Source organism: Chamaea fasciata, unplaced genomic scaffold (genome assembly GCF_029207755.1).
Source record: "Chamaea fasciata isolate MVZ Bird 193981 ecotype frontalis unplaced genomic scaffold, bChaFas1.0.hap1 SCAF_1, whole genome shotgun sequence".
In the NCBI taxonomy this organism is placed as follows: domain Eukaryota; kingdom Metazoa; phylum Chordata; class Aves; order Passeriformes; family Sylviidae; genus Chamaea; species Chamaea fasciata.
The window spans coordinates 45,561,792-45,577,213 of NW_027094086.1; the positions used below are offsets into that span (position 1 = coordinate 45,561,792).

A 15,422-nucleotide genomic window follows, 5' to 3' on the forward strand; every position below is an offset into this window, starting at 1 on the left:
ATAACAGTCCTACTTGTGCCTCACTCTCCCAGACCCAAATGCATTGGGAGATTTCGTGTGGAGGCGTTTGCATTGCTGTGGATGGGGTGCCTGAATTAAAGCTTGATCTCTGGTTTTGGTTCTGTAAAAGGTAGTAGGGCCAAAGAGGGGGAAGAGAGGTGGGCTGAAAGAGGTGTTTTCATGAGGGACTGGATGGTACAACTTCTCTGATGTGAGTCACACCGCACAGAAGACAACCCAGTGTGCATCTTCCTTGGTGACAAAGGAGCTCAGGCAGATGTTACTTCCCAGGTCTAAGGTCTAAATCCTGTATTGGAACAGAGTGATCTAAATTACCATGGGAGAGGGCAGTCCCACATCTCTTCCTAGCCCTTCCCAGAGATCCAAGTGCGTGTTCTGCCCTGGTTACAGTGGTCTTGCAGCCTCAGTATGAATCAGTGCATTGGTCTGATTGCATGGCAGGCTTACGCTGAAGTGGAAGAGAAGTGATATTCCTGTGGATCAGCAGGATGAATGAACTTGTTCCATAGCTGCACTGTAGTGGCTGCTGGGAGAAGAGGGATATGGCACCATGGGCTGCAAGACCACATCTTCTAGCAGGATCTTGTGCCTAAATCATTTTAATTGTCATACCAGAAGTGCATCCTAGCTGTGTTTGTAAATATTGCTCAATTTCTACTGAGATCTTCGTCTCTCACTGGCCAGCCATACTGTTTTGCTCTCCTTTTAGATTTGCAGAACTAGGGTGGTTGATTTGAGCATCTACTATGCAAATCAGATGACCTTTTCACTGTGATTACTTTTTTTTAATGAATGTGTAAATCATGGATGTTTTCACCATTAGCTCAAGCCCTTCTGTGAAATATGAGAACGATGTGCAGCATTTTAATCTCCAGTCTGTCCAGTCCCTCTCCCTGCACGCTTACGCAGTAAACCCCTAAGCAAGTGGCAGTCTCTTCAGACAAGAAGAGTTGCAAAGACAAAATGAAGCAAGCAAAGCCGACTACCATAGTTGTAAGTCATTTTTGCATATGCTCCCTGTTGAACTCTCTTTAGTCACCTGGGGTGATGTAAAACATGACAGTCTACCAGGGCTGCTTCAGGGGCCTCAGTGGCATTCTTGGTTCCTCAAACTCTTCCATGTGTAGAGGTTTGAGGGAGCCTGCTGCTGTAGCAGAGGATGCTGCTGCCTGGGTGGATGCATGCTGGCTCTCTGCTGGAGGCTGCCGTCCTGCTGCAGGGCTGATGACGCAGGTTGCCCGTCTGCACTTTGCCTCTGAGGGTCAGAGCCTCCTGTCAATGATCAATAAAGATGTGCTGGCGCCAGGGCAGCAGCAGAAGGACTAGAACAGCACAAGGATGTGCGTGGCCTTCTGTCAGGCCGTGCTTGTCGCTGTCCTCAGCAAAGTCAAGATCTGAGGTTGGAAGTATTTTGTGGTGGGAAGGCAAAAGCACCCCAGGGCTCTTGGTCACACAGGCCTTTGAAGCTGCTTTCAGAAAATGGTCTACAGTGCTTTCTGCAGTAAATTCCCGTGGTAGCCAGGCTTGCTGCCCTTCTGCTAATGCTGAAGTCTTGTTCCAGGTGTATGTGCTGTGGCGGTTTGGGTTAAAAATAGAGACACATTCTCCCTGACTTGTAATAATCAGTTTGATTAAGTTTGGGTTGAAAACAACAGGAATGTTTCCATTTAAGCGGTAGGCTGTGACTTGTTTTGGACAACATTTCTGAAGCTTCCCATTAAGGGAGGGAAAAAAAAACCAAAACCCAGGCAGCATTGTAAACTATCTACTACGAAGTTCTTTAAATAGCACAGTCTATCTCTCCTCCTAAATTAGTGGTCAGCTTAAAAGTAATTCATCAAAACCAGTGGATTTACATAAGTATGTGGTGTAAGAGCAAAACTAGGTCTGGAGTTTCTGAGACAACTTGAAATTCAAGGCAAATCTGGCTAGTCTAAAATCAACCACAAACTTAGTAAGTTTCTAGTATTTAGGGGTTTGGGCTTTTGATTGTCTTTTTTTTTTTTTTCTTAATATCTCAGCTGGAAAAGGGAAATTCTGTAGATCTTGAATTCTAGAGAAGATTTGCAAATTATTGTTTATGTATTTTAAGGGAACGTTACAGGGAATGACAAGGATGCAAGTTTTCTGTTCAGGGACAAACAGGAATAAAGGCGTGTCTCCAGAATGTTGTGGGTGATGAAGAGAATGTATTGAATGGCACTGGTGTGTTTCTTCAGATAAGTTTTTTTGATACCTGTTTTTATTATAATCTGACCCAGTGGTCAGGACTTCTGTTGCTTTTTCTTATGACTTATATATTTTCCCATAAAGTTGCATATTTCTTAGTACCTTTTGTTTTTAATTAGAGTACTGATGTGTGGTTGTGTAATCTAAACATCCAAAGTTACATTAGTGTTTCTTACTGGTTTACATGAATTATTTTTTTATTTGCCCTTGACTTGTAATGAGCCTATGAGCTATAAGCTATCTGTGTGCCGATGGGCAGATCCTGATTCTAAAAGTAAAAACTGACAGCTGTGGCCAGAGGGGACTTTTCAATGCAATACAGTGTGGCTTTGCCAATAATTTTAATTTTTCTAAGCAGACTTTAAGGGGGGGAGTGGAGGGGAGGCTTTCATTGTTGAGTAAAAAATCTAATGAAGACTTTTTTTTTATTTTTTGTAAATCTGAACTATTTTGTGCTCTTATGAGAACATTGTGGAAATAAATCTGCAGGATTTAGACAGATGCAGTACAGGAACGAATTCTTCATCTGAATTCAGTGACTGCTCACCTTGCATGGGTGAATATTTGGTGCAAAACTTTGGAAGTAGACTGTAATACTGAAAAAATAGAGCAATTTTAAGGAGTATTAGGAACTTTGAAATGTTCAGCTTTTCTGAAATGCTGTGCAAGGTACTGAATATAAATATAACATTTTAAAAGAAGCAATTTTAATACACTTGCAACAGTGCACCTGTTAAGCAGAGATCAATAAATTGCTCATGATAGTTAATGTGCATCTCAGTTTTATTGCAAGTACTCAGTGTGAGAAAGGAGCAGAACACCTGAAGATAGAAAATTATTTGATTGAGTTCACCATGGGTTTTTCTTTTATTCCAAGTCACAAGTTGGGAAATCCATGATATGACAAAACATGGACATCTGTAGTTCCTGCATGCTTACTGTTAAGATTGGTAACTAGATGTTCTTTCTGTAATTTTTTTGTACTTCTGTCAAACTGCAGTAGGTGTGAAAACAGGAGACATCTGTTTTTTTTAAATGATAAATGCAGTACCTCAATAGTAATTTAATTGTATAGGCTCAGCTCTCATTAGGTGTTTTGGTTTTTTTCTCGTTTACATTCTTGAAGCAGCAGAAAACAGTAAAATTTCATCATTTACTGTCAGTATAGAAAATTCAGTTCAAAGCTTGAAGTGAATTTTGCTTTCTAGAAACCAGTGGTTAATATCAGGGATGAATTGTGTCATGCAACACTGGACAGCATCTTGTGAGCTGATTCTAGTGTAGGAACTGCCTGGAACTACAGGGAACATCACACTTCTTTTTGGGAATCCTTTCACTTTCTAGCCACTGGTGTTGTAGGGAGCAGGAGCCAATATCCTGTTGTGTGTCACCAGAAATGCCAAAGATTTATGGGTGATTTGGAGGTAGAGTACTTGCTCGTAGGAGGGTTTGGATGGAAGATTGTGCTGGCCAAAAGGGTCTGGCCCTTTGCTTAGCCACCCTGCTCCATCAGAACATTTACTTAGTGCTTCCTCCATCTCTCTGTCCTTATACTTAAAATCTCTCATCCCTAAATTTCAAAAGCAATCATTTTGGGTATTTGGAAACACTTTTAAAGTGGTATGACATTGACTTAGACAGTAAGCACAGCCTTGGAGGATCAGGTTTTTTAGAGCAGGATGCCAAGAATGGTTTAAAAAATGCAGAGCAGTGTTCATAGTTCAGAGCAATTAAGCATGAAAACTTCCCAGTAAAAATGTTGAGATTGGAATGGACTTTTCTATAACGCAATAACTCTGCCATCTACGAAAGCCTTTGATTTAAAAAAAAAAAAATATAAAAGCGCCCCCTGGTTTTATGTGATATGTTTGGCAGCCTTTGTCTTTGTTTCATGCTGTCGGAAAGCTTGGTAAGCAATTCCAGTTATTGACACCTAGTCCAGTTTTTCATCTCCCATGATAATCCTTCACTCCTAAAAGGATATCATCGTTGCATACAGGAGAAGAGTAGCATGTGGATTAGAAGTATCCAGCTGAAGTCAGTGTAAGGCTAGCTGGAGTTCACCAGGTTGCCTTTATTGAAAGATTTTCTCCTTATATCTCCTAAGTCATCACTGTTTGTCATTCTGCTTGGCTTTGCATCATTGGTCAAGGTAGCTTGTGTCCTGTGAGTCTGAAGGGCTGATCTAGAAACCTTTGTATGGTGAATTTGGGAAGGAAAGCTTTGGGGTCAGACAGCTCTGAACAGAGCCACATGTACTAGTGAGGCCTTGGTTCCCACCCACGGGCGTGGTGGCATTTGTGTGCCCCGGGGGGGAGGACAGTGGCTTTGCTGAGGCACTGTGTACCAGCAGTTGTACCAAGCAAGGCTAATCTCTGTCCAAGGAGATCAGAGCTGTGCTCCACCCTTGCACTGGGAATGAAGCCACAATAGCAATCTTCAAAGTGTTGGGAGACTTGGCATGCATTTTTTAAAAGTGCATTCTAAGAAAGAATAAAAAAGCAAGTGTCAAAGATGATCTCTGTATTTAAGAAGGACCTAGCTATAGGATAAGCTTCCAGAGACCATCTGAAATAGAGCAACTTAAAAAAAAAAAAGTCTTTTCAAAGAACAACTCTGTTTCACCCAGAAGAGACAATGTAAAGAACTTTCACAATAAAGTCTTCTTACATGTTGGGGTGAAATAGTATTTTATAAAGATAAAGAAGTAAGAAAAATGGGGAAATCCTCCTTTCCTCAGCAGAGGCTTGGAGTTGAAATACTCATTGAAGACAGATTTTGGTAACTGCTAATCTTGCTGGCATTATTTTCATTGTGGGGAAAGCTGAGGATGGTCGTTTAACCTTTTATTTTCTTTTTCCTCTTCTTTTCTTTCCATCTTTTTTTTAGCCTTTTTAATCTAGTATTAAGTTCAGAAAATGAAGATTTTTGTTGCTGCCAGGTACTGCCTGTTCTTTGATATAATTCCTACATTTTTGTCTTTATTTTCTGAGATGATAAGAAAAAAAATTTAATGAGTGAATTCAGAGAGAGACCAGAACCTGCACATGCATCAACCTTCTCTTTGAATGCCGCAGATACCAAGGCTATTTCGGGCAAATGACTTAAGAGGTGTGGCAGTGAGCTGATGGCCCTTATCTCTGGCTGTCACCTCCATGTCAGATCTGATGGGACCTGGGACTGCAGAATGTGTGCTGCATTCCCAGATGCTGTCCTGCCACAGCTGCGGGGAGGTCAGATGCTGGAGGCACCTCTGGTCATCTCCAGACAGCTCCCAGGATGGTAACAGCAGAAAGTGTCTGGGGTTTATTTTGGTCCAGTGACTTTGTCTCTGGCCACAAAAGAGAGATAGGAAAATGAAAGAACTGCATGCTTCCAGGAGCCTGTAGTGGGTGTGATTTAAGTTATCTGCAGGGGACAAGGTGTTCCATAAACTTCATCATACGGATTCTGACTGTACTTTCTGCTAGATCTATAATTAGTTGGTAGTCAATTATTGTTTCATGCATTAAGTGAAATTAAGATGTAAAAGTGAAATTTTCAGTCAAAACTGAAGCAAAAATTAAGACATTAAGGGAAACAAGCAGTGCAGATTTAAATGCTGAATACTTCTAATAGCAGTGAGTAGCTGAGCATATTTCTGTGGGCATCTTTTACAGCTAAAAGAGGAAGAATTGGGGTCAAATCCCACCATGCTGGGTGAACTTACTTGTTTCTCCACTGCCAGATTCTGTAAGATAGAGTGATCAAACATGCAAAGGTGACACAGAAAATACTGTTGAAAGAAATTAAAAAGCCTTAATTAAAAAAAAAAAAATCAGAACAATGTGAGTAAAAGTCTCATGCGTCCCATTTGTTTGTCCGTCTATGTAAAATATTTATCTTGTAATTTAAAGTTACCAGACAGTAGTACAAGAATCTTTGGCCCTTAGGGGGTTGGACTTGACATGCAACCTGTCATTATCCCTGGACTAGTAAATGAGCGTAGCTCTTTAATATGCCTAAAGTAAATATTTAAGGGGAGGAGAATACTACACTGAGGGTACAGCACCCTGAAGTTGTTACTTTTTATGTACTAAAACTAGAAGTTGTGACAGTTCTGGCAGTGGGATTAAACTTTGACAACAGAAATTTTTTGTTGGTCTTGGGGTTTTTTTTTTTGTCTTTTATGGATGCAGGTTGCTGCTCAAATATGCTGCCTTGGAAATGGGGGTGGATGGTCTTAGAATGTTGTTTCTTATACCAGCTGAACACTGCTAATTCTGTAGAGCCTTCCTTGATGTTCCATTCCCTAAAAGAAGGCAGTGCTCTTCATTTCTCACTGCTAGACCTGGGAAGTGGCAAGTGTGGTTCAGAGGTCTCTTATAGAATTGATACATGAGGCAATTAATGTTCCACTGCATTAAAGCAAAGTTGATCCCCTGTCAACTTTTACACTCCCCAAGAGCAAAGAGGGCTCTAGTTAGCACGCTTTCTTGCTATCTGAAGTCTAAACAGGGATGTGGTCAAGAAGGAAAGTTGAGGCGAACATGTCAGGAGCTTAAAGTTCTTTCATATTTTTCCAGAGAGAATTTTGCTAGGAAGGACCTTTGTGGTGATGCTTTTTTTGTTTGCGAAGCTCTCTGTCAATGACAAGCCCTGGGTAGTGCAGGCTGTCATTATCACTCTCCGTGGTCTAACCATTGCACAGTATGCATATTTTGTGATGTCTGTAATCTTCTGACAGGCCAGGGCTGTTGAAATGCCACGTAAAGTTCATTCCGTCTTTTTTACTAGTTAGCTGAATTTTCTTCAGAAAGATGGTTTTGCTTCGTGGCAAACCTTGGAAGACATTCTCTAGTCTTTTCTGTATGTAAGAACTAATGACAGTGTTACAAAAATAGCCCCAAACTTTTGAGTCATCTTGCTCCACTCTTCATTTGTTTTCAGAGTAGTTGCACGTAGGCTGAGTTGACCTTTTTGACTTAAGTTTGCTCCATGCAAAAAGAGGCTCTGGATTTACTTGAAGGGCTCTCTAATCTGTCTTCCCTATACTTCCTCTATGTCCAAACACACTGAAAGCAGGATCCAGCCTTATTCCTCTACATGTTTTCATCCTGCTTTCCTAAATGCAGACCCCAACATTGTTTTTGCCACAGTTCCTGCTGTTGTCCTCTTCTGTATCCCCAACCTGCTGAACTAGAAATGCCTAATCTTTCAAGTGTGTACTTCAAATGCACCTTTTCTTCAGCTTTGTTGAACAGGTTTGGACAGGTTACCATTGTCACATAGCAGCTGATGACCTCCTGGTGCATATGCTCAAGTGGTGGTACATCCACAGGGTAGCAAACTGAATGCTACCATTCACTGCTAGTTCATGCCAAAAAAGTTGTAGGTGTAAGGTATGTATTTAAGTGCTATTTCTTTTGACTAGATCACTCAGCAGACCTTTGTGTTCTTGCACAGTCTTCCCATCTTTTATACAGAGCCCTGTGAAGTGTGTAGTGTTGGGAGTTGGGATATCAAACTCGTGAATTTTGTGTGCTGAGAGCTGATCATCACCTAAGACAGTGGTGCAGGGATTGCTTTAAGTTCTTCCTCAAGAGTTATATGTAAATGCTCTGTTGAATAGTGAAATTATTCTTAACGAGACATGGTGTGCATTCTTGAGAGTGTAATGAAAGACCAGAAGTTCAGGAATTACACAGCAGAGAGGCATAAATGGTTCTGCAGGGATAATGAGAAGTTATGCTGCAGTTTTCTCCTGTTCTCATGGGATGTGTGGTGCAAGACCCAGGTTAACTCATTTTCTCATAAGCCCTGTAATCTATCAAGTTACTTAAATGTTTGTGGTTTTCCTTTGTAGGATGCCATTCCACAAGATGGCAGTGCGCAAAGGGCTGTGCTCATTGTTAAAGTGAGATTACACGGTGGGGAGTAGTGGCATCAGTTTTAAAACAGAGAGCGAAATTCTGTCCCCGCTTTTAACTTTGCTTACTAGATGAAAGTCAGCCTACATTTTAAGCTGGTGATATGATGGGGAAGAACACTCTTGACTGGTTGATTATACAACGAAGATATCCAACATGACCAAGATAATACAAGTTTTGAAAAGTTTTCAGATAAACCCTCTACCTTCTTAAAGAACAAACAAAGCACAGAAGTCCAACCACCTTTGTGCTCAGTGCAAACCTGATTTTTCAGACGATCTTGAAGTCTCTCCTAGCAGGCTAAAAGAGATAGGCAGCAGCTGTGTGGTGAAGGCCTGAGCACCAGCCCACTTGGGTGCACTGGCACTGGCAGAGCCCCAGGTATGAGCACTTAGTTGCATTTCAGCTGCTGCTATTGCAGCAGCTGGACCTGTTTAGCTGAATACTCTGCCTCAAAAAATCCACTCAGATTGCAATTAGGAAAAAAAGTTAATGAGCTCATATGTTAGGAATGAATAAATGTCCAGAAGAAGTTTATACTTACAGATGTTTTGAGTGTCGGTAGCTTGCAGGGCTGCTTGCCAGGAAGGGACCTCTTGGTCAAACGCCAAGACTAAAGTGTTAGAAAATGAGTCAGTTTATCTCTTTACCATTTGTCATGCACATTGGACATGTAGGTTTGGTTTTTTTTTTAATTAACTGTCTAGCGAGACCCCTCTCCTCTCCTATTTTTTTCTTCCCAAACACCCCTGCCCCCTTCCCATCAGCTGTGAGTTACTGTTTTTGTTTGTGGACTGAAGCAGTGCTAGAGAATTTTGAAATAGCTTCAGGTAAAAACAAAATAATCTGGATAATTGCATTTAATTAATGGCAGAATAATATGTGTACTTTAAACAAGAAGTTCTTTAAAGATAAATCTTGCACTACAAAGATGATACTGAAGGAAAACCTCTTATAGCTACAGAAGATGTTAAGTTTGTCTTGGTCTCCTTTCTAGTTTGCAAGCTGGCTAACCAAAATGTATGGAAAAAGTTTTTGCTTAACCCTTCCAGCAAAGTATTGCCTCAGAATGAGGCATCTGTAAACCATAATGTTTGCCTTTGTGGAAGTGGGCTAAAGACAGAAGTTGTAGGTTGTGTGCAGTTTTGGAAACATGCATTGTATCAATGTACACATATAGTTGTCTATGGCATGTTTTCATTACATGAGAACTAGAAATTTACAAACAAGCACAATTTCTGATACAATAAGATAATTTTCCTGAAACTAATTTCTAATTTATGACAAAAAAATAAGGATTCTTGGTGAGTTTCTTTTACAAACTATTTTTCCCAGATATATTAAATTTAGAAAAGATAGAAGATTTAATTTCTTTAATGATTTGTGTTTACAAAACCATTGTTTTCACGCACTGTTGGTTTTTGTGGGTTTTTTTTAATTTGAACTTTATTTGGATTCTGTGGCAGTCATTCTGACACCAAATCATGCTTTTCACATCTACATCAGCTGTTTGGACATAGGTTAAAGCTTCTTGGTTTCCATGAGGTTTTGAGAGGTTGATTTTTTTTTTTTAGGCAGTGGCAGGAAGGGGGTGGCCAAAATGCCATGCCTTTTTTTTTTTTTTTTTTTTTTTCCCCCCCCCCAAAGAGCTACCTTGAAATGCATAATGTTAGCTCAGGAAAGCAAGGATCCATTTGACTGAAGACCCTTCCTCCACACATTCTTCCCTTTTCTGTTGCGAATCAGATAATCTAATTTCTGATGCTGCTCAGAGTTCCATAACATAAATCTGAGTAGACTAAATGTTCAGCTGCATCTAATGACTTCTGTGTACTTTGGAACTGACTGCATAAATTGCATAGTAGAAGATTCATGCACAAAATATACAAATACTGAGTAGCAATAAATGGGGTTTGTGGATGAAATTCACTCCATGCAGATGGCCCATTTAAGATGCTTCTATTTGACAGCCTCTGCCAGAGGTATGTTTATGGGAGGAGAGAGGGTAGTAAAGGATGAAATGTAAATTTGGCACTGCCTAAAAGGACAGTTAGTAAGCATCTTACTTGACAGCCTGTCCAGAATTTGTGGATCAGGTAACCTGGATGCATATCTTTCTCCGAGTTTTGCATTTGTATTGGAGGCTGCAAATAAACATTATTCAATAGAAGGAAAAGTAAAAGAATGTGAGTTTTGTTTAAGAACTTGGTTGTTAAATGGGGCAATAGTCATATTAAGGAGTGATAATAAGGTTCTGAGTACCGTCCCTCAAATAGGGTAAAATCTAAGTGTTATCTGGTGTGTGAAGCCAAGGGATGCTATATTGAATAAAGATTTTAAATTAGACTTAAAGAAATGAAATGGAAATTCTGTGAACTGTAGCTAAATTACAGAGAAAAATCAGAGGGGATAACTGGAGCTGGCTGATGGCAGGGTAATGGGGGGGCTCTTCGGGACACCACCCTGTGGTAAAACTGGCAGGCAAAGATTGCCGCATTACTTGTTTAAATAAAATTGACCTTAGAAATAATTTATTTTTATTGAGGAAAAAGCATCATATAAATCTGACATTATTTAGGCCCTTATTTATATTTACAGCTATTAAGAGATAACTATCACATTTAGAGGAAAGTAATGATGTTTTCTCCTTTTAAACATAATTACTGTAAGCAGAAAACATCAAAGGTCAGTGTTAACCAGAGCACTGTTCAGGATATCTGTACAAGCCACTATTGGTTAGGAGGCTATGTACTGAATTGAAAGCTGTGGTATATGTAGGATTGAGACAGAGAAATAACAAAAAGACAACAGAGCATACTCCATTCTGGTGTCACCCTAAAGTCAATGTCTGTGTGCATGTATTCTGTAAAACATGTCTGTAAAAAAGGCTTTGTACTTCCCAGTGTATTGTTCAGCGGTGAGATGTGCATCAAATATGCTTACTGTGCAAGTTTAATTATGTTCCCTCCAATTGCTAGTCTTGCATTTTCAGCCTGGAACCTAAGTTTAAAGTGCATTTTGCTTCATCATCTTCAATATTAAATGTTGTGTGGATTCATCTGAGCCTTTATTTTTGCAGCTCTAGTCCTGGCAGGTTTGCCCAGTGGAACTGTTGAGGCCCTACTGTAAGAGATATGCTGTATTCTTATAAATAAAATAAACTGTTTTCTCTTGGTACTTATACCAACCATCCCATCATCCTCCAAAAATAATTTTGCTTAGCACTCTCACAGATGTATTAGCTTCTTGTATTTGGCATTTGACAGTTTACATTCAATGCATAATTTGCTCAAGAAAGTTTTTGGTTTTTTAAAGATAGGATGCTCTAATGCCATTCTTCCCCTTTCCTTTTGTGTGCACAAAAGTGTCTCCTTCATCCTCATGAAGTATGTATCCAGTGATGCATTTGCGTATTTGTTTTTTGGGGCAGTTTTGTTGTTTTATTTGGGGTTTTTTTTCCAGGGTGATTAGGGAACTTTTCTTATTTTTGATAGGTTTTTTTTGTATCTCCCTGTCTAGTTTAGTGAAGCTGAGAATCACAGGCCCTTTCAAAGACTAGATGTAAGTTTGCTCTCCCAGAGTGTTGATGTTGCTAACCTTGAACCATACCTGATACTTCATCCTTGGTCTCGTGGAGTTTGTATGTAAGCTTTCATGAGTGAAACATAGCCAAAAACCTGATCTTTTTCTTTCCCCTGATAGTTTTTTGAAACCACTGCTAGTTAGAAAGCTGATCTGAGGAAATTCCTACATAGAAGTACATGAACTTCTGGGATTTGAGCCTTTCTGTCATCTGCTCTATCTTGAGCTTGTTTGGCACATGCATGAATATGCAGGTTCAGCAACCTTGCTGTTTGGTCCCTCTCTGCCCTGTTCAGTGTAGTCTCTGGAAAGGGATTCATAAAATTGTTTTATGGATACTTTTCAGATGCTGATATAACTCTCATTCACCATCTAGGAAAAAAAAAAAAAACCCAACAACAAAAAATGATGATGTTCTTATTTCTTTCACATACTTGTCTGTGATAAGGTGTTAATCCCCAGAGCATGGCAGAGTATTGCCTCCAAATTCTTCTGGGGAAGTAGGTGGGGGTGTTTGTTGTTGTTTCATGGGTTTACTGTGGTTTTTTTATTCAAGGGTTTTGGTTTTTTCGTGTTTTAGAAGGATTTTCTAAGGGCTTTCTAATTTCTTTCTATTTCTGTTTATGGATTTTATTAAAAAACAAACAAACAAACAAAAAAAACCCCAAAACTGAAACCATCTCTTGTTTGGTCAGTGTCCCAATTCAAGACAAAATTTAGGAGGAAACATCTAACACCACCCCAAGACAGCCTGTGATAGGGCTTTCTAAATCCATGCTTTATAATTCCTGCCATACCAGCAAAGCCCATGTTGAAAAACACCAGGATTGCAGAGAGGAAAACAAATCTTCAAGTGAACAGCTCAGACTGGCTTCTGTCTCATAGGTTGCGAAGAGCTGAGTGCTGTTCTCACATGAAAGGCTGTTTTTTTCCAGAGATGTTGCAAGGTTTTGGAAGTTAAGGGAGTCAGAAGAAGTGTTACTCTTTCAAACATAACTTAATGTTAAGTGATTCTTATTGAAGAGTCTTGCTGATATTCTGCTTCCATTGTTCCTATCTTCACAGGCTGGTGCACTCGTGGCACCCTCACGGGTCATGCAGCCTTAGAGAATTCCTCATCCTCCTCCGTATTATGTGTCCTTCAAATACTTTGCGGAGGATATCACGCCTCCCTCAGTTGTTGCTTCACTAAGATATGTGAAGCATATCACTGTGCTTCACTATGTTCAGCTCTTTAATCATCCAAAATTAATTGCTCTTGCCAGGCTGCTTCTTAACGTTTGTTGCTTAACTTCCTTTTGGTTTGTCTTTATCCTTCTCTTTTTTAGACTTGGACAAGCAATGGATTTAGAATACTAGTTAGGAAGGATAATAGATTATTGTTATTACTAATTATCCTACTTCTAGTCTTTCTGGATGATGTAGCTATGTGTTCATTTTTCTACTTTATATTGTTAGAAGAGGAAAATCGTCTTTAGTATTGCGTTGACTTAAATAGAAGCATCTGCATCCTTTGGTTGCAATAAATGTAAGTGTTGTTTTGTGTTTGTTCATGTGTTTTTTTTGTTGTTGTTGTTTTTGGTTTTTTTTTTTAATGGAGGGAAATTTGATTTAAAGAAACGTAACCACTTAGCTATAGTCCAGTTATCAGAGAGGTCGTAAGATGTGTAGTCATTTTGTAGCTCTGTTTTCTTGACCTGGTAACCTGTAGTCACTTTGTATGTTTGAATGGTGTTTTTACAACAAAGATCAGGGAAGGGAAGGGAAGGGAAGGGAAGGGAAGGGAAGGGAAGGGAAGGGAAGGGAAGGGAAGGGAAGGGAAGGGAAGGGAAGGGAAGGGAAGGGAAGGGAAGGGAAGGGAAGGGAAGGGAAGGGAAGGGAAGGGAAGGGAAGGGAAGGGAGGGGAGGGGAGGGGAGGGGAGGGGAGGGGAGGGGAGGGGAGGGGAGGGATTATTACAAATATGTAAATCATGACTCATTTTCCAGTGAGAATTGGTAGAATTTTTACACCCAAGTTATGGAAGAAATATGTATGATTTACTGCCAGACATTTTATATCAGACAATTAAAATTGGTTAGGAAAGCTGGGTATCTGAAACAGAATTGGAAAGCAGATCAATCTGGGGAATTGTCCCATCTGGCAGATGTCTGCAAGAAATCACTGCAAGCAAGAGTGATTTCTTTTCCTTCTTTCCCCCAAATTATAAATGCTTTTCCAAATTTAACAACAGCCCTCTAAAAAATATGTGGTTTGAGTTTCATTGCTCCCACTCTGAGTGCCTGTAAGCACCATTGAGGAAAGACAGATTTCCAGACTGAAGCAAATAAAAGGGTTATTGCCTTTCAGAAATGTTATTTGATAGGTTAAATCTCACAGTCCCAGATTTTTATTTTTTCTGGTTGAGCAGAATTACTGAGCAACCACAACTTCCTTCTCTCTACAGCCAGATGCCTTGTATCAGTTCTGTATCTCAGTTGTAATGAGGATAACTACTCAATTACTGGTTTTCACCTCTTGTTTGTATGTTTTCGAAGGTCTCCTGTAGTATGTGTTAAGAAGCTCTCTTACCAGGGGACTGAAGTCTATTAGATGGAGAGGTACATGTCCGGTGGAAAATATTTTAGGCCCAGTCAAAAAACGGGGAAAAAATCCAACAGCTGCATGTTTTCATGTGTTCCTAGCTCTTTTCAGATATCCTCATGCCCATTTTTTTTCCCTCTTCTGAAAACTGACTTTTGGACTGTGAAGGAGAAAAAGAAAAGTCCAAAAAGTTGTCATTATGTGTATTCTTTTTGAATTTTTAGCTTCCTTTCTGGAATTAGTGTCCCTTTCCAAATCCAGTGTTTTCTTTCATGTGACTTGTAGTTAGAATATGAGAGCATATAATCACTGGCTGGTAGTTTGCCCTCCTACCAGCTTCTGTGAGTGGAGTAATACTTTAGAACCCTGTTGGAAGTACAGTTCTAAATGTTTTGTTCATCTTTAAAGATTTATTGGTTTGAGTTTTTTTTTAATGTAAGTCACCAGATACCACAGTTTATTCAAAATATTTTCCTCTATGCTTGAAACAGACTTGGTTGAATGTTAGATGCTGGATGTTTATTTATTACTGAAGTAATGCTGTTTAACAAAGTATATTCAGGATAGCAAAGATTTTTTTGCAAGCAAACCGATTTTCTTTCTATGGGTAATAATTTTTATATGCAATTCATTTGCTATGTTTTGGCTTTCTACAGCATGATTATTTCCTTTTTTAAGTCGTTAATATTGTATTGTATCTGCTACCACATGGAGAGTATAGCATTCCCTTACAGTAAAATGATAACTGGTTAGATTTAAAATTATTTCTTCCATAAATCTTGACTTCTTTATAATTGCTTATGTTCATACCTGAAAGAATCATTGCTTAGTGAAATAATTTATATTATATGAGGCAAAAAAAAAAAATCCTAATAAATGTCAACCACGTGAATGAGAATAGTTTCCCTGGGAAATTGTAGTTGAAGAGTAGTATTTTCAAGACAAGAGTTTTTCTTTATTCTTTTGTAACGATCATGGGCACGTCACTCTAGCTCTGTATGGAGATGAGAGAACTGAAGAACTACAAAAGTAAAAACCTTCAGTAGAAGTTTGGAGTAGTTTCTGTGTTACAAAGATTAAATTCCAATATACATAACTGG

The 15,422-nt window shown here is 39.4% G+C and overlaps 1 protein-coding gene across 3 annotated transcripts in view; it reads left to right on the forward strand.

The window, feature by feature from the left end:
• Nucleotides 1-15,422, forward strand: part of CDH2 (cadherin 2) — a 115,663-nt gene that overhangs the window by 26,983 nt on the left and 73,258 nt on the right. The window contains exon 1 of one of the 3 annotated variants that reach the window (XM_066182143.1): nt 1,904-1,975. The exons of the other annotated variants lie outside the window; for them this stretch is intronic. Within the exon in view, the coding sequence (XP_066038240.1) occupies nt 1,975 (1 nt within the window). The 5' untranslated portion in view covers nt 1,904-1,974. Of the gene's footprint in view, nt 1-1,903; nt 1,976-15,422 lie in introns of those variants that run through there. 3 annotated transcript variants of the gene reach the window in all.